The sequence below is a fragment of the Cetorhinus maximus genome, chromosome 12 (genome assembly GCF_964194155.1).
Source record: "Cetorhinus maximus chromosome 12, sCetMax3.hap1.1, whole genome shotgun sequence".
Taxonomy (NCBI): Eukaryota; Metazoa; Chordata; class Chondrichthyes; order Lamniformes; family Cetorhinidae; genus Cetorhinus; species Cetorhinus maximus.
In genome coordinates, this window is record NC_135890.1 from 50821331 (window position 1) to 50842422 (window position 21092).

Here is a 21092-nt window from a genome sequence, read left to right on the forward strand (position 1 = left end):
TCGATCCAGCAGGAGAAGTAATCAACCACTGCCATTAAACATGAATAAATCCATTCCCAACTGTGATTAATCAATGGAGCAGGCAGGTTTCATATAGAAACAGTAAAACTTCATTACAGAGATATATAGGAGTGCTTGCACCAAGACCTGATGTCTTATCTGGAAGACTCCGCCCCCCCCAGATTGCCCACACTAAGAGCTCACTGGTCGAAGCCCCCGTAGTACATCACATGACCTGCTATTGACAGGAGGGAGGGACAATACATGCAGTTACATTTCCTCCCCCTATAGCTTTTTACAACTACTCTTTACAAAACACATTTGAACATCCAACAAACATATATACAGTTTCAGGTGATTATAAATCAAGTCTTTGAGGTGGTCTTTGTATACGGCTAGAATGGCATAGCTCTACCACTGGAGGTTCCTGAGCAGGGTCGACAGGATCTGGAGCTGCACTGTGAGACACATCATCAGAACTGGGCAGTTCAGGATTTGGCAACTCCTCTGAAGCACCTGGAATGTCTGTTCTAGGTTGATTGCACACCTCAGAAGTCTACGGTTCAATGTTAATCACAGGCTGATCAGTTAATTGTTGGAATGCCTCTCTGGCATGGATATGACCAACGTGCTTCCGGATAATTCTATCTCCCACTTGTACTTGGAAAGATAATAGACCAGCCTCTAAAACAATGCCTCCCGGAGCCCAACAGGGTCCACTGCCAAAATTTTGCACGTATACTGTGTCACCTACACTAAATGTGTGAGCCTTACTGTGTACGTCATGGTTAAATTTCTGATTACTCTGGTTCCACGCTACCTTCCCCTCTAAATTCAGTAACATCAAGTGTAAACGTGTACGCAGACGGCGTTTCATTAATAACTGCAACAGTGTTGAACCCGTAGTCGAATGTGGTGTTATACAATAACTAAAGGGAAACCGGGAAATTCAAGATTCCAGACTGCCTTCCAATAACTTTTTCATACCAGACTTAAAGGTTTGTGCAGCCCTCTCAACTAGACCAGGGGCTGTTTTAATATGGTGGAATCCATTCAGATCCATAAATTTCTGAAATTCGGTGCTGGTAAAGGCTGTACCATTATCAGAAACGACAATTTCAGGTAGGCCACGTATGCTGAAACAGTGACGCAGTTTCTCGACGGTTGCGTTCGACGTTGGATTTGACTTTGTATACATCCATCCGTTTTGAATGTGCATCTACAATTAACAAGAACATTATACCTAAGAATGAAGAAGGGAGATGACTGAGTGCATCTATATTTACAAGGTGTAGGCCAGGGCAGTGCATAAAAGTATACTGATACGCAGATAATGTCAGAGCCCAGTATTGTATTCTTGCTGATGCTATTGGCGGAATGACCTTATCCTCGCTGAATAATCCTGTTAATGGTTTATGGTCCAACACAATGGTAAAATGTCACCCATGTAGGCACTGGTGAAACCTTTTTTACACCAAATACGACTGATAATCCTTCTTTTTCTAACTGAGAATAGCCCTTTTCGGCTTGGGAAAGGGTTCTCGAGACATAGCCAGTGGGCCTTTCTGATCCATTTTCCATTTTATGTGATAAACCAGGTCCTACACCATAAGGACTAACACCAGCTCTTTCGATGGGTCATAGTGTCCCTATAAACACGAGAAATGTTCCTTCCTGTTGTGAACCCCATGACCAATGGTGGTTCTTTTTTTAGCAGCGAGTGCAATGGAGCCAAAACAGTTGATAGTTTAGGTTGGAAGCAGCTATAGTAGTTGATCATAACCAGGAAGGACTTGAGTTCTGTTACATTGGATAGTGAAGGTACATCTTTTATTGCCTGAACTTTATCTTCCACAGGATGCAATCCCCTGACGTCCACTTTGTGACCTAGATAAGTTACTTCTGATGCTTGAAATGTGCATTTTTCTCTTGTTAACTGTATGCCGGCTTCCATGAACCTTCTTAGTACCTGCTGCAGTTTGGCTAAGTGTTCAGCCTCGGCTAACCCAGTAATGAGAACATCATCCAAATATACAATGACTCGTGGAAGGCCTTGCAGAAGATTCTCCATTGTTCTCTGAAGAATAGCACATGCTAGATGAGGCTCCAACAGGTAGACAAGTATCTGATAGAGACCCTTATGTGTGTTAATAGTCATGTATCCTCTCAATGTGCTATCCAATTCTAATTGTTGACAGACGTGGCTGATATCTAACTTCGTATATGACTGGCCTCCTGCCAGCTTGCTGTACAAGGCAACGATCCTTGGAATGGGGTACTTGTCTAGTTTTGCTACTTTATTTACTGTCAACTTGTAGTCAGGCTTGACCACTGGAACTATGGGTGCAGCCCACTCAGAGAATTGGACAGGCTGAATTATTCCCAGGCTTTTAACTGCACAGCTATGCATCCACCTTTTCTTTCAGTGTAAAAGGCATTGGTCTGGCCTTGAAGAAACGTGGTGTTGCCTGGGGATTGACATATATCTTGGCATGCATGCCTTTCAACTTTCCAAATTCATCCCGAGAAACCATGTTGTATTTCTTCAGAAGCTCTGGAATTCCATCTGATTTTAGGTGAAGTATCTCGGACTAGTCGAGTTTTATCGTCCGTAGCCAATCTCGACCTAAAAGACTGGGTCTCTCCACTTTTATGATTATTACAGGCAGTTGGTCTGTCTGTTGCTTGTAACTGACTGGGACAGTGGTGATGCCCTTGACTTGAATAGATTCCCCCGTGTAAGTTTTTAATTTAGTGGCTGTCTTCCTTCATTAAGGTACCTGAAAGCGCACTCTCCTACCACAGTAATTGAGGCACCAGTGTCCACTTCCATACGCAGAGGCTTCTCATTTACTTGAACTGTCACCGTAATAGGCTCAGTTTTCACAGCAGTTACATTATACAGGGAGTACACATCAGTATCAGTAGCTTCGGCCTTTGCTGTACCCGTTAACTCAATCATGTTTGTTTGCTGTCTTGCAGGCTGCCTCATCTTTGTTCTGCATTGCCTAACTACGTGTCCCTTCTTATGACAATAATGACATTCTACCTCTCTGAATTTACAGGTATCTGCTCCCTGGTCACCTTCACATCTATAGCAATTTAGTCTTGAAGTCGTTGATGATGCGTTTCTGTTAGGCTTCTTAATGTTTCTTACACTGGATGTTGAATTGCGCTTTAATTCTGTAGGTGTGGTTTTTGCGCCACGCTTGGCAGCAGGTTCCCGCCCAACATGAAGTATGGCTCCATTATCCATGTGTTGCAAAGCCTGCGAGTCTCTCGCAGCATTTTCCACGGTGAGGGAGATTTCTAGGGCGCGCATAAAGTCGATATTGAATTCGGTAGGCAAGCGACGCTGTATGGCGTTGTCCTCGTCTCCGCATACCAGTCGGTCTCACAGCATACCGTTTAATGTGTCCCCAAAGTTGCAGTATTCCATTAACTGCTTGAGGTTCGCCACATAGGTTGCGATGGACTCTCCCAGGGCACGAACTCTTGAATTAAATTTAAAGCACTGCATTATCACGGACGGTTTTGGCTGGAAGTGTGCTATCACTAGGTCCACTAACTCACTATGTGACTTGGAATCGGGCGCGCTCGTGGCAGTCAGGTTACAAGTCAGGTTGTATATTTTACTGCCACATACACTTAAGAGGATCTTTTCTTCGGCAGTTATTTCATTTGCTACATAGTAAAATCTGAGGCACTCAACATACTGGCTCCAATCTTCAATATTAGCATCATTTGGATCGATTATTCCAAGCAGCAGCATGACTGGTGAGTAGTTTTTAAAATTCAATTTACTCACAGTAACAGGGCGGGGTGCATAGCCGAAGTTCATTTTACCCTCCTCGCCAAATGTGATGACTCAATGGAGCAGGCAGGTTTGGTAAAGAGACAGTTAAACTTTATTATGGAGACATATAGGAGTGTTTGCACCTAGACCCAATCTCTCGTTTGGAAGACTCCACCCCCTGGACTGCCCACGCTAAGAGCTAAGAGATTGGGCCTGGTTACCACACTGCAGACTGGGCCCGGTCAGCACACTGCAGACTGGGCCCGGTCACCAAACTGCAGACTGGGCCCGGTCACCAAACTGCAGACTGGGCCCGGTCACCACACTGCAGACTGGGCCCGGTCACCACACTGCAGACTGGGCCCGGTCACCACACTGCAGACTGGGTCCGGTCACCACACTGCAGACTGGGTCCGGTCACCACACTGCAGACTGGGCCCAGCCTCCACACTGCAGACTGGGCCCGGTCACCACCGCAGACTGGGCCCGGGGACCACGCTGCAGACTGGGCTCGGCCACCACACTGCAGACTGGGCTCGGCCACCACACTGCAGACTGGGCCCGGCCTCCACACTGCAGACTGGGCCCGGCCTCCACACTGCAGACTGGGCTCGGTCACCACACTGCAGACTGGGCCCGGTCACCACACTGCAGACTGGGCCCGGGGACCACACTGCAGACTCGGCCCGGGGACCACACTGCAGACTGGGCCCGGGGACCACGCTGCAGACTGGGCCCGGGGACCACGCTGCAGACTGGGCCCGGGGACCACGCTGCAGACTGGGCTCAGCCACCACACTGCAGACTGGGCCCAGCCTCCACACTGCAGACTGGGCTCGGTCACCAAACTGTAGACTGGGCCCGGGGACCACACTGCAGATTGGGCACGGTCACCACAGACTGGGCCCAGCCACCAAACTGTAGACTGGGCCCGTGCTCTGCACTTTGTAATGCCCAGGCGGCCTTGACGGATTCATTTCAGAATCTCCGGCTGAAGGGAGACTGGAGTAACCAACCGCTTGTTATATACTAACGGATCATCCATCACGATGAAGTGTTTCTGCTGTTCAGGACAAATTTTCATGACGTTGCTACCTAGCCTCTGCTGTGGTCACCCTTGTTGACAGTAATGAGGGATGCAGACACACTCCTCGCCTTGTAACTGCTCCTGGCATATTTGATTAAGCTTTCCTGAGGTAGCCAGCAGTTGTTTTCTCACCAATTGGGAATACGACTCGAGCTCATTGACCAGGTTGACATCATGTGTCACAGGAAGGTGGACTGTGGCCCTGGATAGTGTGTCTGCAGTGGTTTGATGTTTCCCCTGTACAGATACTGTATCATATGCACATGAGACCCAGGCAGAATCTCTAAATTCTGGGAGGCATCTTTGCAAGTTCCTTCTTGTCTGACAGTGAGAACAGTGGTTTATGATTCATTTCAATAGTGATTTTCTGGCCAATAATGTAGTCAGGGAACTTCTCACAAGCCCATGTGACTGCGAGAGCTTCCTTTTAAATAACAGTGTATCGTATTTCTGTGTCTAACAACCCTCTAGATGTGTAATACACTGGTCGGTGACATCCATCCAGTTGTTCCTGGAATAAGACTGCTCCTAGGCCTGTGGAGGAGGAATCCGCTGCTGTTGTACTAGGCAAGGAATAGGTTGTAGTGAGCTAGGATATCGGGTGAGTGCCGCATGTCTTTGATGTGACCAAATGCTTGCTCTTTCCCAGCCACCTGGCCCTTTTTGAGAAGGTACTGCAGGGACTCTGTGACTTGCGCCAGGCTGGGCAGAAATTTTGCCCACTGGTTTACCATGCCCAGGAATCTATGGAGGTCTGGAATAGATGATGGGGATTGGGAACTCGCTGATTGCTTTTGTTTTGTGAGGGTCCACCATGAGGCCTTTGCTGCTCACGTTATGTCTTAAGAAGTGAATCGAGATCTTAGAGATCTCACATTTCTCGTTCAGTGTCAGCCCTGCTTCCTGCAAGCATTCTAAGACAGCTGGGAGCCTCCTGTCGTGTCCTGCAACAGTCGTACCATGGACCAAAACATCATCCATATGGCAGATGACACCCTCCAGGCCCAGTAAGATGGCTGACATTGTGCGTTGAAAAATCCCAGTGCTGAAGTAGTGCTGAAGGGCAAGCGGTTGTGAAACAGAATCTTCCAAATGGGGTGATGAATGTAGTCAGCAAGCTGGATTTCTCATCAAGTTGAAGTTGACCGAAGCTGCTGTTAGCATCGAGCTTCAAAAAACGCCATGCTTTTGGAGAGCTTGGTCAGGCTGTAGTCCACCGAGGACATCAGGTGGGTTTCCCTCGCCACTTCCATGTTGAGTTGTGTCAGGTCGACACAGATGGCAAATGGACCCATTTGGCTTCGGAACTGGGATCATCCTGGAATACCATTCCGTCAGCTGAGTGAGGGGGGAGATGACCCTCATTTTGGTCACCTCGCCCAGTTGCTGCTGAGCTTGCTTCATAAATGGGTGCCGTATTTTCCGTGCTGTGAACAGGCACACGGGCTTGGCATTCTCTCTCTATGTAATACTGCATGCAGTCTTCGTCCACCCTAACCAGTGAAAAGTTTTGGAAACTCTTTCTTAAATTTGGAACCAGACCTTTGCTGGTTAACCTCGTCAATTTTCTGAAAAAGGTTGAGATCGACACAGGCTTTCCTGCTTAAGGGGGGAAGCTCTTGATTGCGGAGTGGTCTCCCATATTTGTTTGTTTTTGTTTTGGAGTGTGGCCTTTAACTGGGTGTTTAATGCCGCCTGTCTTGTACAGCTGTGTGGTAGGCGGCATTGCTTCATCAGCCATGGTTCCTTATCCGAGAGGGCTGTAATACTGGCACCCATGTCTAATTTGAAATTGGCGAGGTGACCATTTACACAGATGTCAGGGTTCCAAAAGGAGAACCAAGGATCTTTGATCTTACCTAAGAAGCATGGTTGGACTTCTTCCTGGTGTGGTATCTCAATCTCATGGACTGTTTTGGGATCCTAAGCACATCTTGATCTCTTAGACCTGCACAGCTTCCCAAAGTGTCCCAGGCAGGTGCAGTTGAAACACTGTGGGAGAGATTGCTAGATTCTTTCATCTGTGAGGTCTTTTGGCTCCACCATGCTGACCTCGACACCCCCCCCCCACAAACCCCTCCCACCATCGTGTGGTCTGTCTGGGTATTGTCTTCCTTGGCCCTGTGCCTCCCTGTCCTTTTGTTGCTTTATAAGCTGGACAGTAGGGATTGTCCTATACCATGGCTTAACCTCACCTCATAAAGCTGGTGCAGTTGGCAAATTTCAGACTGCCTGGCTATTTGGATTGCCTTTTCTAGAGTCAGATATTCTTTTGCCTGCAGTATGTCCAAAAGGTCATCATCAGCCATTTTACCGTTCTGTCTCGTATGAGCTCTGACTTAAGGTCACCCATAGTCACAGCCTTCAGCCAATTTGTATAATTTGTTTACGAAAGAGTCAATGGGTTCTCCAGGCTGCTGGACTCACTTGTTGAACTTTGCGCACTCTAAAATTTTATTACTTCTTAAATTAAAGTAGTTATGAAGGATTTCAGAACCTCTTCCAATTTATCTGAAGATTCATTTATTCCTTCTGTCGCAATTTTGTCACCGGTTGTCAGACTTACTGAGTACAGTAGTGTATTCATTTGTTCAGCCTGTGTCTTCTTATCTAATTTTAAAGCTATCATGTATCTTGAAAATCTTTTTCACCAAAGCCCCTAATTCTGTACCTAATCTGGCCCTTGTATCAGCCCAAAATTGATCTGGTGGAGTTGATTTATTATCCATTGTTGCTTTTCAGCTCAGGGGAGTACAGCTTTAAATGCTGTTTCACTTTTAAAGATTGCACTGCAACCTCAAATGGATCGATTTCCTACAGCGAATTTTCTAATCGGAGCTTTCGGAGTATGTTGGGGCAATTAAAAGGTGGTTCCCAGCTTTGGCTGAGCTTTTAAACCCTTTTTTGTTCCCAATGGGGCTCGGCCACCACACGTTATGGAGCTGACTGTGAATCCAGGCTGGCCGCAGTGATTAATGAAGTGGGCTGCTCTGACTGATTCATAGCCTGAAGATGCTAAAGGTTAGTTCAGCCTTAGAGCTGAATTTTTGCTCACCCTTGCTAGGTCCTTTGACTCTGCAATCGATGGGGGTTGACCACAGACCTCCATGTGCTCTGGTGGAGTCTTTTAGCTGCACAGTGGATTTTTCTTCTGCCCTTCAGCCTCCATGCCTGCAACGGGGCTTCTACTTAGGCAATCTCCAGCTGTGTCTTTGGTTCAGGCGCACTTCAGACAGGTCAGAATGCTGTTCCTTTAGTTTTTCTGATTTCAGGTCCTTCACCAGCTTCTTCGGTTCTAGGTTCATTCATTAGCTGCCAGCGTGTTGTAAGGGTTTGTTCAGTAGGTCTCACAAAGAGCTTCAGATGCTTGTAAGGTTGAACTGTAGTGTTTTTTGGTAACTATGTACGTATGTACAAAGTATAGCCCAAAGTAGGAGTAACCTCATGCTGACATCTACTCAAGTCTCTCCATACAACTTTGCCTCCTGCCTACTGTCATGTGACTTTCTACATCATACTGTGGATGGTACTGTTCTTCAGTCCCACATTAACCCTTGCTATGCTGAACACCCTTCTACTACAGGGGACTATTCTCATAACTGTAATGTGTTACAATAAAGCTAAGAGTGCAGCGGGCAGTCTTCATGAGTTATTGAAACTACTTCAGCCCAAGAACACAATCATGTATGGAGCAAGCAGTAAAAAGATGACGATAGAAAAATCTCTCCCTCTACCGGAGAGTTTTAAGAAAGCTGCAGAGCTAAATCTGGCTGCAGCCAGGCCAAAGTGGTACAAGAGATTCACTCGATTTCGCACCGTATTGGGTCTCACAGCAAAGTGGGTCAGTACATTTTTGTACACAATGGTGACTGTGTGGATGACATTTGAGTTTCTCTGGGGTTCGATGAGAGTAAAGCCACATATGCCAAAGTCATTAATGCATTGGAGACACATTTCAATCTGCACCAGAACAGCATCATGGAGCATGCAAAGTTTAATAAATGTACCCAGAGACACGGGGAAAGCATCAACACATACATTTATTGATGATTTGTACCGATCAGCAGATTACTGTGAGTACAATAATCCAAAAGAGGAGCAAATTTGCGACAGAATAATTGTTGGAGTAGTGAAGGATGCATTATCAGATCATTTGCAGTCCTGAGATGATTTGATGCTGGTGAAGGCAATTCAATTAAGTAAACAAGCGAGATCAGGAAGCAAAGCCATTCAGTAGTGAGAGGAGAGTGAGAGAGAGAGTGCCTGAATTCCAAAGTAACAAATCCAGTTGAATTTGTCAGACATTAAAAAAAGGAAAATAGAGAGAAGGAGTGACATGTGGCATGACAAGCAATTAATGGTGGTAGCCCAGACTTGCTGTTGCTGGCACAGAAATTGTCCCACCAAAGACACACAATGCCATTGGTGCAAAATGACAGGGCATTTTTAGGCAGTATATTGCTGTAGAAAAAATAGGCAGAAGACTCAAAAAGAAAAAAAGTTTTAAAAAGAAACAGAGTGCATGAAGTTGAAAATTCACAAGACATCAAAATACCCTTCATAGGAGAGATTAAAGAATTAAATGGGAACTACTGGAGTGCCGAGATCTTGGTAGAAGGGTCACAGGACACTTTTGATACTGTCATCAGAGATTTTAGCACTCTATGATCCGGAGTTACCTAAAATAATAGCAGAGAGCACATCTGATGGTGATCGATGATTTACTGGTATACAATGACAAAATAGTCATCCCAAGAGCATTGAGACTTGAGATCTTACAACACCTACATCAAGGTCATTTAGATATTACCAAATGCAGAGCCAGAGATTTTATTAGGTTTGGTGGCCGGGTCTCTCGAGGTCGTTGGAAGAAATAATATCCCGATGTATCACATATACAATTCACAGACGGGAATCAAAAGAACCATTAATGTCATCTTCTTGTTCTACAAGGCCATGGGAACACCTAGGAATTGATTTATTTGAGCATAAAGAGAATATGTTCATAATAGTAGATTACTACTCAAGGAGGATTGAAGTGAAACAGTTACATGGTCACACATCAGAAGCAGTGATAACATCATTGAAATAAATTTTCACAGTCCATGGGATTCCTGATATTGTGATATCAGATAATGGTCCACAGTTCACGAGCATAAAGTTTCAAGAGTTTACTGAATTATTTGGATTTGTTTACACAACAAATTCACTGAGGTTTCCTCAGGCTAATGGAGAAGCGGAGAGCGATGTCAGAACTGTAAAGGCATTGCTGAAAAAGAATGAGGATTTTCAACTAGCGCTCTTGAGGTAGAGATCCTCACTCTTGCATGGTTTGGCCCCATGCGAATTACTCCACAGGAAGAAGGTTAAGACACAAATTCCTACCTGCCCACATACATTGATGCCACAGGTCAAAGACACAGACTTAGAGAAAGTACGAGAAAGAGAGGAATCTTACCAAAGTAAAAAGACGAAACACTATGATAGATGTCACAGAGCAAGACCATTATCAGATTTTCGTAAGGGAGAACAGGTTTAGGTCAGAACTCAATCGAAATTTGAAGAAATGGTCAAGAAATCACCACACCCAAGATCATACATTTTCTAGATGGAACAGGGAACAGTAAGAAGAAATAGAAGAGTTTTGATTGCCATTGAGCAACAGAGTGAAAATCAGAGACCACAGAGGTCACAATCATCAGAAATGAAAAAAGACACTGAAGCATGTGATTCCGGACTATCTGTTAGTTTTAATTCTGTTCAACGGCGTCCAGAGGTCCAACAGCAGAATGAGAATGCATTATTCCCTAAAAACAAGAGGAGAACAAGGCACTGTAGACTAGTGAAGACTCCACAATGCTTATTGGTGTAAGAGAAGGTAAGGATCTCATAAAAACAGAGGATGGAGAGAGCAGAGTGAACAAGAAGAGGACACGGAGAGAAAAAGAAAACAACATTTACCCAAGACAGCAAAAGATGCTACGTTCCCTGCGATACTTCAAAACATTGAGATGCTCAGAATGATGTAAAGGAAATATCATTTTATCCTAATATTACTGTGGGATACTTTAAAGCAGGCTTGTGGGGCTATTTTGAGTGTGTGTGCAATTAATTTAATTAAACTAAAGAAGGTCAGACTGCAAGGTTTGAATCATCAAAGGGGTTAAATGTGAAAAACAGACATTTTGAAATGGAGATGGGTAAGCTAAGATGAGGTCTCAGCAGATACAATGTGAATGGAATTTGCATTTTGTAGATAAGTTGAGAGGTTGTTTGATTTTCAAGGGGACATGATAAGATGTTTTACAATTGGCAAGATAAATAAGGCAAAGTTATTAAGTTTATTTTTCCCGAAAGTGCTGACCATAAGGACAACATGAAAGATTGTTAAATTCTGGGAAAAGGAACTTCCAAAGCAAGGGTGAAACTACGGGATTTACAGATCAAAAGGGAGGAAATATATTTAAAGAAAGATGGAAAGCTGTATGGGGAATGGCCCTGTGAGATCTTGAGAGGTAGACTGTGTGAAATACACCTATGGAAAAGCAGCCTCTAGCCACCCTAGAGAAGTACTGGCTTGGTCCAGAGTGCAAGATTTTGTTAAAAAGCGTTGGAGTTCCATTACTGAATGAGAGGGAGAGAGAAGCTGTGGAATAACTCCCTTATAGCAACAGTGGGTGCTTGTAGTAATATTGCTGCATGTTTTATAGATTAAGAATCTATTTGGACTGTTGTCTGAAAGGTGTGTGCAGCTGGGAGTCTAGTTAAGTAGAAATCTTTTGGGAATTGTTATAAGACTAAATTTAACTGTATAACTGTATTCTTGTGTGTTTATCTTTTATTTTCTTTTGTTAATAAATGTTTTAGTTTAATATTTAAAATCTCCAAAAGTGTTAGTGGACCCTTTACTTCTGACTTCGGTGTACATACCTTCTCGTAATAAATCGCAGAATCCCAGAATTGTTATGGTGCCATTCATATGAGGCCATTCAGCCCATCATGTCTGCACCAGCTCTCTGGGCATTTTAACTTGGTGCCAATTTCCTGCCTTTTCCCCGTAACCCTGCTGTTTCTATTGTTTCTATTTAAATAATCCTCCAATGCCCTCTTGAATGTCTCATGAATGTAAATTGCAAAATTGTTGTGATAGCTTGACCAAGTTTCCCTTTGGGATTTGGTCAGCCCGGCATTTACCATCTGCCATGTCATAACAATGACTAAGAGACTGAAGCATTGGATTTCCAGCAACGTCAAAGAACATTGAAGTCTGAACAGAGACTTTGGGGAGATGTAGTATAATGGAGTATGTAAAGTCCCACAAAGGGGTAACTGTAATAGTTTGTGATGTCCTAGAAGAAAGTGACATATCCTCATGTGATCTGACAGCCTAGGACAAAGCAGCATGGAAAGAAGCTAGTGTAAGTGTATAACTGTAAATATGTTACAATAAAGTTAGAGCTTTGCAGCTGGCAGTTTTCGGGTGTTATTGAAACTACTCCAACCTAACTACACATTTGGAGAGAAACTTGCAGGGGGTGGTGTTCCCAGGTACCTGCTGCCTTTATTCTTCTAGATGGTGGAGATCACCAGTTTGGAAGGTGCTGGCAAAGAAACCATGATGAGTTGCTGCAGTACAGCTTGTAGATGGTACACACTGCTGCCACTGTGCACCTGTGGTGGAGGGAGTGAATGTTTAAGGTAGTGAATGGGGTGACAATCAAGTTGCCTGTTTTGTCCTGCATTGTGTTGAGATTCTTGAGTGTTGTTGGAGTTGCACTCATCCAGGTAAGTGGGAAATATTCCATTGCATTCCTGACTTGTACTTTGAAGATTGTGGAAAGACTTTCAGGGGTCAGGAAGTGATTACTCACTACAGAATACCCAGCATCTGGTTTGCTCTTTAACCACAGAAATTATGAAGCTGATCCAGTTAGATTTCTGGTCAATGGTAACCCCTAGGATGTTGATGGTGGGGAATTCAGTAATGGTAATGCCATTGAATGTCAAGGTGGTGTTTAGACTCTCTTGTTGAGGATGGTCATTACCTGATAAAAACAAAAAACTGGGGATGCTGGAAATCCAAAACAAAAACAGAATTACCTGGAAAAACTCAGCAGGTCTGGCAGCATCGGCGGAGAAGAAAAGAGTTGACGTTTCAAGTCCTCATGACCCTTCAACAGAACTGAGTAATATTAGGAGGGGTGAAATATAAGCTGGTTTAAGGTGGTGTGGGTGGGGGGGGGGGGGAGGCGGTGTTGTGGTTGTAGGGACAAGCAAGCAGTGATAGGAGCAGATAATCAAAAGATGTCACAGACAAAAGAACAAAGATGTCACCACCTTCGACACCTCTTTGTTCTTTTGTCTGTGACATCTTTTGATTATCTGCTCCTATCACTGCTTGCTTGTCCCTACAACCACAAACCCCCCCACCCCCACCCCCCAACTTCTCTCTCTCTCCTCCCCCCCAACCTTAAACCAGCTTATATTTCACCCCTCTCCTAATTTTACTCAGTTCTGTTGAAGGGTCATGAGGACTCGAAACGTCAACTCTTTTCTTCTCCGCCGATGCTGCCAGACCTGCTGAGTTTTTCCAGGTAATTCTGTTTTTGTTTTGGTCATTACCTGACATTTGTGTGGTGTGATTGTCACTTGTCACTCATCAGCCCAAGTCTGAATGTTGTCCAGGCCTTGCTGCTTACAGGCAAAGTCAAACTGCTTCAGTATCTGAGGAGCTACAAATAGAACTGACACTGTGCAAACATCAGCATACCTTCCCACTTCTGACCCATGGAGGAAAGGTGAAGCATCCGAAGGTGGTTGGGCCTAGATGAACCATTGCAGTAATGTCCTGAAAATATTGACATCCAACAATAATAATCATCATCCTTTGTGCTAGTTACGATTCCAACCAGTAGAGAATTTGCCCCTGGATTCCCATCAACTTCAATTTTACAAGGACTCCATGATGCCACACTTGGTCAAATGCTATGCTACTTTGATATTAAGGGCTGTCACTCTCACTTCACTCTGGAGTTCAGCTCTTCTGTCCATGTTTGGACCAGGGCTGTAATGAGGTCAGGAGCTGAGTGGTCCTGGCGGAATCCAAACAGACATCAGTGAACAGATTATTAGTGAGTAAATGCTGCTTGATAGCATTGTTGATAATACCTTCATTTTGCTGATGATTTTGAGTATGATGGGGTGGTAATTGGCCAGACTGGATTTGGAGAATTAGTGCAAAGTGATTTCACCTTAGCTTAGTGGTAGCACTCTTATGATGGAATCAGAAGGTCATGGTTCAAGCACCACTCCAGAGACTCAAGCACATAATGTAGGCTGACAATCCAGTGCAGTATTGTGGGAGTGCTGGAGATGCTGGGTGGAATCTTGTGCCCACCCCCATCACGAGTTTGATGACAGGGTCATTTAATCAGCTGGGAGGGTGGTGGGTGGGTCCCAGCTATCTTCCCACCTCCACCCAGGTTAAGTCTTTGGCGGGGAAACCCATGGTCAAGCTTCCCACTCCACCACCAATTGAGACTCTTAAGTGGGCAATTAATGCCGCCACTGGTATTAACCCAATGGCAGGTGGGGGCTTGCCACGCAGGGATCATGACAAGCAAAACCGCGGGGAGGTTGCCAGCAGACTTCCAGTGTGGGGGGGGGTTGGTGGGGAAGGGCAAGGGTATCTCATTCAAAGGCATTCAGTGCCTGATTGAGTGACCCAGCACCAGGAAAGGCAGGGGTGGGCCAGTTGAAAGCCACACCCTTGTATTTGCAATCGAACCCCACTTCCCCATGGCCCCCATCCTGGGATTCGGGAGGGTGTCATACCAGCCTCAGCCACTGCGTCCCCTGTGTTAACAAAGAAACCATGATGCGTGGCATGTCAGATGCCTGAGTGAAACAAGATGTGGTGGGCCATCTCTGAAAGCAGTGATGCGGGGCTCTCACTTGTTCTCCAATTCGCAGCTGAGAGTTCTGTCACCCTGTCATGCTTCTGCCCGCTGACCTTTGGATGAAACATTAAACTAAGGCCCTGTCTGCTATTTCATGTAGGTGTATAAGATCACATGGCACTAACTGATGAACAGGGAAGGGCTCCTATAGAGTCCTGGCCATTACTGATCTCTTTCTCTCCCTGCTGAACACAATCAACAACCATTTCAAATCAGTTTAAAATCAATGTCTTCTCCACAATATTTCCTTCATCCAATCATTCTAACAATTCCTTTCACACAACCCTTTCTCCTCACACTCTTTCCTGAGTCAGATGCATCGAAATAATAGTGCACAATTGGTAAGTATTGTTTAAATTCTGTTTGAGCCTGCCTGGGAGCACAGCTCTGAGAGGAAGGCCAAGCTGAGGGTAAAAAGAGGCAGTGAGGGAAATCAGAAGGTAACTCAATATCCTTCTCCTCAAGTCTGGTTGAACAGCAGCACTTTAATAAGGCTGGGACCAACCGTCAGAGAATGATGTGTGATGATGAGAGACCACAGGTCATTTGATGGAGTTGATTGATGCCGGTAAAGAGTTTGGTTCATTCTTTATTGGCACAGTGAACTGCAAATAAAACAGATCTATTGGAGAAGCCTATTGGATGGCTCCTGGGTGATAGAGAGCATGCCTTGATTGACAGTCTCTTTATTCTGGTTGTTTTTGTGCTGATGGTGCCTGGTTGAGTCTGTACGGTTGCAGCTTGAATTCAGCCGGTATTGTTGTAATTAAGTGCAATACGCCAAAGTGATTCTATGTTTATTTTGATTCACGAAAGCAATTGCAGATATGAAACAGCAGCAAAATTGTACAATTCAGAGTGGCCTACATGACAATCATAAATACTTTTTGATTTAAAAATTGCACCACATGTAATTTTTGCATGTGTTGATGTCACTATCTAATAGCTATTTTTTTAAGATGTATTTGGTCATTTCAGCATGTTTCATACCAGAGTGTAATAGGTCTTTGAATATTTCTTGAAAGCCTGTAAATCTAAATCTAAATACATTGTGATGTATCTTATTACATGTTTAATTTCATTGGCCTTTTTTTGTCTTCACTTGAATTTTATCGACACTGGAAAAAATGTGAAAAGGAGTTGAGCTTTTGCAGCTCCTTACTGTCTTTAAGAAGGCTTTATTCATTTCAGTTTTCAGAAGCAGCTAATGGCACCTTTGTTGCTGATGCCCAACAAGTAATACTGGCTCATAGAATATCAGCAGTTAAGAGTTGACTGATGCAGTACGAACATCATACAAGCAATCAGTCACTTGGAGTGACATGAGAGGGGGGAAGTTACAAATTTCTATGTATGACTCACTCCCTTCTAAATTTTTTTGTGGATATTATTTAACTTCACTTGACCACAATTCCCTCCTTTGGATACTAACTTAATAGAATAATAGAGGGAGAAAATAAACTTTGAGGGTAAACCAGCAAGTAATATAAAAACGGACAGTAAGAGCATATTTAAATATATAAAAAGGAAGAGAGAGGCCAAAATGAACAGAGGCCCCTTAGAGAGTGAGGCTGGGGAAATAATAATGAGGAATCAGGAAATGGCTGAGGAGTTGAATAAATAGTTTGCATCAGTCTTCATGGTGGAAGACACTAATGGCATTCCAAAAATGTCAAATAATCAGGGGGCAAAATGGGGGAGGAAATAAATACAATAACTATCACTAAAGAAAAAGTACTAGGGAAACTAATGGGGCTAAAGGCTGATAAGTCCCCTAGACCTGATGGGTTGCATCCTAGGATATTAAGGGAAGTAGCTACAGAGATAGTGGATGCACTGATAGTAATCTTCCAAGAATCCTGAGATTTGGAAAAATACCAGAGGATTGGAAAACTGCCAAAGTAACACCCTTATTCAAAAAGGGAGGGAGAAAAAAAACAGGTTACTATAGCCCAGTTAGCTTAGTATCCATCATTGGGAAAATGTTAGAGTCTATTATAAAGGGTTTAATTGCAGAGCATTTAGAAATAAGTAATATAATCAAGCAGAGTCAGCATGGCTTCATAAAGGGGAAATCATGCCTGAAAAATTTATTAGAATTCTTTGAGGAGACAACAAGCAGGATAGATAAAGGGGAACCAGTAGAAGTAATATATTTGAGAATCCAAATGGCATTCAATAAGGTACCACACATAAGGCTACTTAATAAGATAAGAGCCCATGGTGTTATGAGTAGTATATTAGCATGGATAGAGGACTGGCTAACTAATAGAAGACAGAGAGTTGGGGTAAGGGGGGCATTTTCAGGATGGCAACCTGTAACTGTTGGAGTGCCACATGGGTTAGTGCTGGGGCCACAATTATTTACAATACATATTAATGGCTTAAATGAGGGAAGTGAATGTACTATCGCCAAGTTTGCAGATGACAAAAATAGTTGAGAAGGCGAGCAGTGAGGATGACACAAAGAGTCTACAGAGGGATATAGACAGGTTAAGTGAGTGGGCAAAAACTTGGCAGATGGAATCTAATGTGGGAAAATGTGAGGTTGTGCACTTTGGCAGAAAGAATAGAGGAGCTGAGAAAGACTGCAGAAAGCTGCAAGACAGAGGGATTTGGGGGTCCTTGTGCATGAATCACAAAAAGCTAGCATACAAGTTTAGCAGGTAATAGGGAAGGCAAATGGAATATTGGCCTTTATTTCAAAGAGAATGGAGTATAAAAATAGGGTAGTCTTGCTAAAACTATACAAGGCGCTAGTTAGACCACACCTAGAATACTGTGAACAGTTTTGGTCCCCTTATCTAAGGAAAGATATACTGGCATTGGAGGTGGTCCTGGGAAGGTGACTAGATTGATCCTGGGTATGGAGGGGCTTTCTTATGAGGAGAGGTTGAGTAGGTCAGGCCTGTACTCACTGGAGTTTAGAAGAATGAGAGGTGACCTTATTGAAATATATAAGATTCGTAGGGGGCTTGACAGGGTAGATGCTGAGAGGTTGTATCCCCTTGTGGGAGAGTCTAGGACCAGAAGGCATAATCTCAGAGTAAGGGGTTGCCCATTTAAGACAGAGATGAAGAGGAATTTCTTCTCTCAGAGAGCAGTGGAATTCCTTACCGCAGAGGGCTGTAGAGGCTAGGTCATTAAGTATATTCAAGGCTGAGATAAACAGATTTTTAATCAGTAAGGGAATCGAGGGTTATGGGGAAAAGGCAGGAAAGTGGAACTGAGTATTATCAGATCGGCCATGATCTCATTGAATAGCAGAGCAGACTCGATGGGCCGAATGGCCTACTTCTGCTCCTATGTCTTACGGTCTTATGGTTTACTTGTGACTCTTAATTGCTCTGTTACAAAAGTAAAGAAAGTGTGCTTAGTAATTTAAAGTGTAGCACCTGTGAGTTTATTTTTGGAGGGGCAGCAGTAACCATATGTGCTTAAATTTAATAATTTTGTAATATTATTTTGTCTCTATTAAATTTCAGTTTTAGCTGGTACTTGGATTCTTTTGAGCCAAGAAATATCCTTCTGTACATTTAAATGAGTTTTGATTTGTTCCTGTACATAGTGATCCAGTTGCAGCATGTACAGTTAATGTTATGCTTTGTTTCAAACAGCAAAAACTTAAAACAGTTTTTAAAAAAGCAGAGCACGCTCAAAGGGCTGAATGACCTACTTCTGCTCCTATGTTCTATGTTTCTATGTTTCTTTAATAATTGAGGGCTGGGCGGCAGGATGTGTTACCATAACAGTCCCTTCAGCTCTGGGAGCGGAGTTCAAAGCCCTCTGATGGGATGAAAGAATGTTGCTGGAAGTGGAATCTGTTTGGGCAGTCTAAACTTAGTTTAGACAATCTCAGGGGGATGGTATAAGAGGCTATCCTAAAGGAATGCTGAGTAACCACACTGCTGTAGTACAAACCAGGCGGATCATTCAGGTCCCACAATGGTCTATACTGACTCAGCTGATGTAGTCCAGGGTTGCCATGGGTGTATTATAACCAGCTTCGATGTTGCAGGACTATTAGGATGAGGTGGAGCAAGCTGGGGCTGGAAATTCAGGTTACTGTCCTTGATTGTTACCCAGTATGTGGGTATGATTTGAGCTTGAAGATTGGAATTTGGCTGAGATCACTTCCTGGGTTGAAAACACTGGACTACGCTGACGTGAGAAGCAAACATCAGAGTAAAACCTACTGGCAGATTTTGGGATCATTCCGCAGGATGAGTTATACTCCATGGACACCACAGAGGAAAGAAACTATGAGAAGTAGAGAGCAGATTCATTGGGAGTTAGAAAAATCCACACAGATCCTCTTCTGAGTTTGAGTTAAACCAAGTTGTTGGGAAACAGCAGCAGTCAGAGGTTTACTCTGAATCTCATTGTTGCTTGCCTGACCTGGGAACACTTGGTATTGAGATTACTGCCCACAGATCTTAGTGTTTATTATATCACCAGATAAATCCTTAATACATACATTTTAGACTATTCTGTTTGCTATTTTAAAACAAATAAGTTAACAGCAACATTTCAGAAGGGAATTGAATAAATATTTGAAAAAGAAAAATTGCAATAATATGGGCAAAACAGGAGGGGAATGGGACTAACTGGATTGCTCTTTCAAAGAGCCAGTACAAACTTGATGGGCCAAATAGCTGCCTTCTGTGTTAGATTATTGTATGATTCTATGATTAAAATGTTTGGTGGGGAATGACATTTTAATGCATTGAACATGCATCCATTAATATAACATTGTCAAAAGTAACTTTTTGGCTTAGGCATTCAGACGTTATCCAGAATGCCCGTAAGAGTGGTGAACACCAAGAATGTCTGGATATGTAATAAGGAACATGAAAGCTTGGAGAACCTCCTAAGAAAACACTGGGATGAATCGGGAAAGAGTTTAAGGGCATTCCCACAGGGAACTGTTTCAATGTGCTTTTGTGAGTCCAGTTGCTTTGGTTACTGCCATTTATGAAATGTTTGCTCCTCGAAGATGGGAAACCAAGTGATTTCTTCTGCTCCTTCACAGAAAAGCACGGGTCGTGTGGTTGATGAAGTTAAGGCCATTTGTTACATGCTTTCGTCAGTGGAAACAAAGGAAATAACTGAGGCCGTTCAGCAGCTGCAGTCAGTTGTTCTGCAACATCAAAAGGTAATGTGAATCAACTCAAGGTAGAGTTAATTAGTCCATGTGCTTTGACATAGCTAAGATCCAATATTGGTTAGCTCCGACACCAGATTGGACCTTTCTGAGATCGGACCGTAAGTGAAATGTTGGCCTGTGACACCACACAATTGATTCTGTAGCTCGCGTTCTCATTGAGAGCCTCATCTCTCAAAATCACCACACTATTCTTCAGAATGGACCTCAATGGAGCTCAAGAGTTTAACCAGCTCAGCTAATTAAAGTCAGTTATGTCACCTTGCCACTGGTATTGCTAAAGTGCCATTCTTTTCAGCTATGTAAGACCTATAAGTTGGGCCATGTTAGACCGTTGAGCTTCTTATAGTGTCATAGTGTGATTGCAGCACAGGGAGAAGCCATTTGGACAATTGAGTCCATGCCATGTCTCTGCAGAGCAGTCCTATCAAACCCATTCCCCCTTCTGTTGTTGAAATTGTCTCTTATTACTGGGCGCAATTGGATAACCTAATTCAAATCTAACGGTTAGGATGAGGCTCTGGCACCGTGGAGTGCATTTATAGTGAGTGAGATTTGGCTGGACAAATGAGTAATACCACATCTGTCTAGCCTGAGCACATGTGTAGGATTTCAAGGGATATGATTTTTGCCTGGAAAAAACATACCTGTAGTCTAGTGTATAACTTGATGACTCTCCAACACCAACTCTCGATTATCTGTCATTCCTGCTTTGTCTGGAATGTCTTTTTCAGCAATCAACGGACAGCCTAGAGAATCAAGGCCTATGTCAGACAGTCCTTGACATATAGTCCTGAATCTTCTGGTCAGCGTGCGGGGGCGGGCCCCACTTATCAACGTATAAAACGATGTGTGGTGACATCGGACGTGCGTCCCAATGTCACCGCATGTCACTCAGATCTTCAGTTTGGTGGGCGAGCGCCGGAGTCGGCTGCGCGCCCACCGAACTGTCAAAGGCCTATGAAGGCCATTTAAGTACCAATTAAAATAATTAACAGCACTGCCCATCCAACCTTAAGGTTGGAGGGCAGGCGAAGAGCCCAGGCGGCCTTCCCGTTTCTCGTGGAACCTCATCCATGGGCGGGA

At 43.8% G+C, this 21092-nt stretch overlaps 1 protein-coding gene across 1 annotated transcript in view; it reads left to right on the plus strand.

Annotated features, from left to right (window-relative positions):
- The window catches only part of LOC144687974 (phosphatidylinositol 3-kinase C2 domain-containing subunit gamma-like), a 232986-nt gene that overhangs the window by 57684 nt on the left and 154210 nt on the right, over positions 1–21092 (plus strand). The window contains exon 9 of the mRNA XM_078554634.1: positions 19875–19997. Within this exon, the coding sequence (XP_078410760.1) occupies positions 19875–19997 (123 nt within the window). The remainder of the gene's footprint in view (positions 1–19874; positions 19998–21092) is intronic.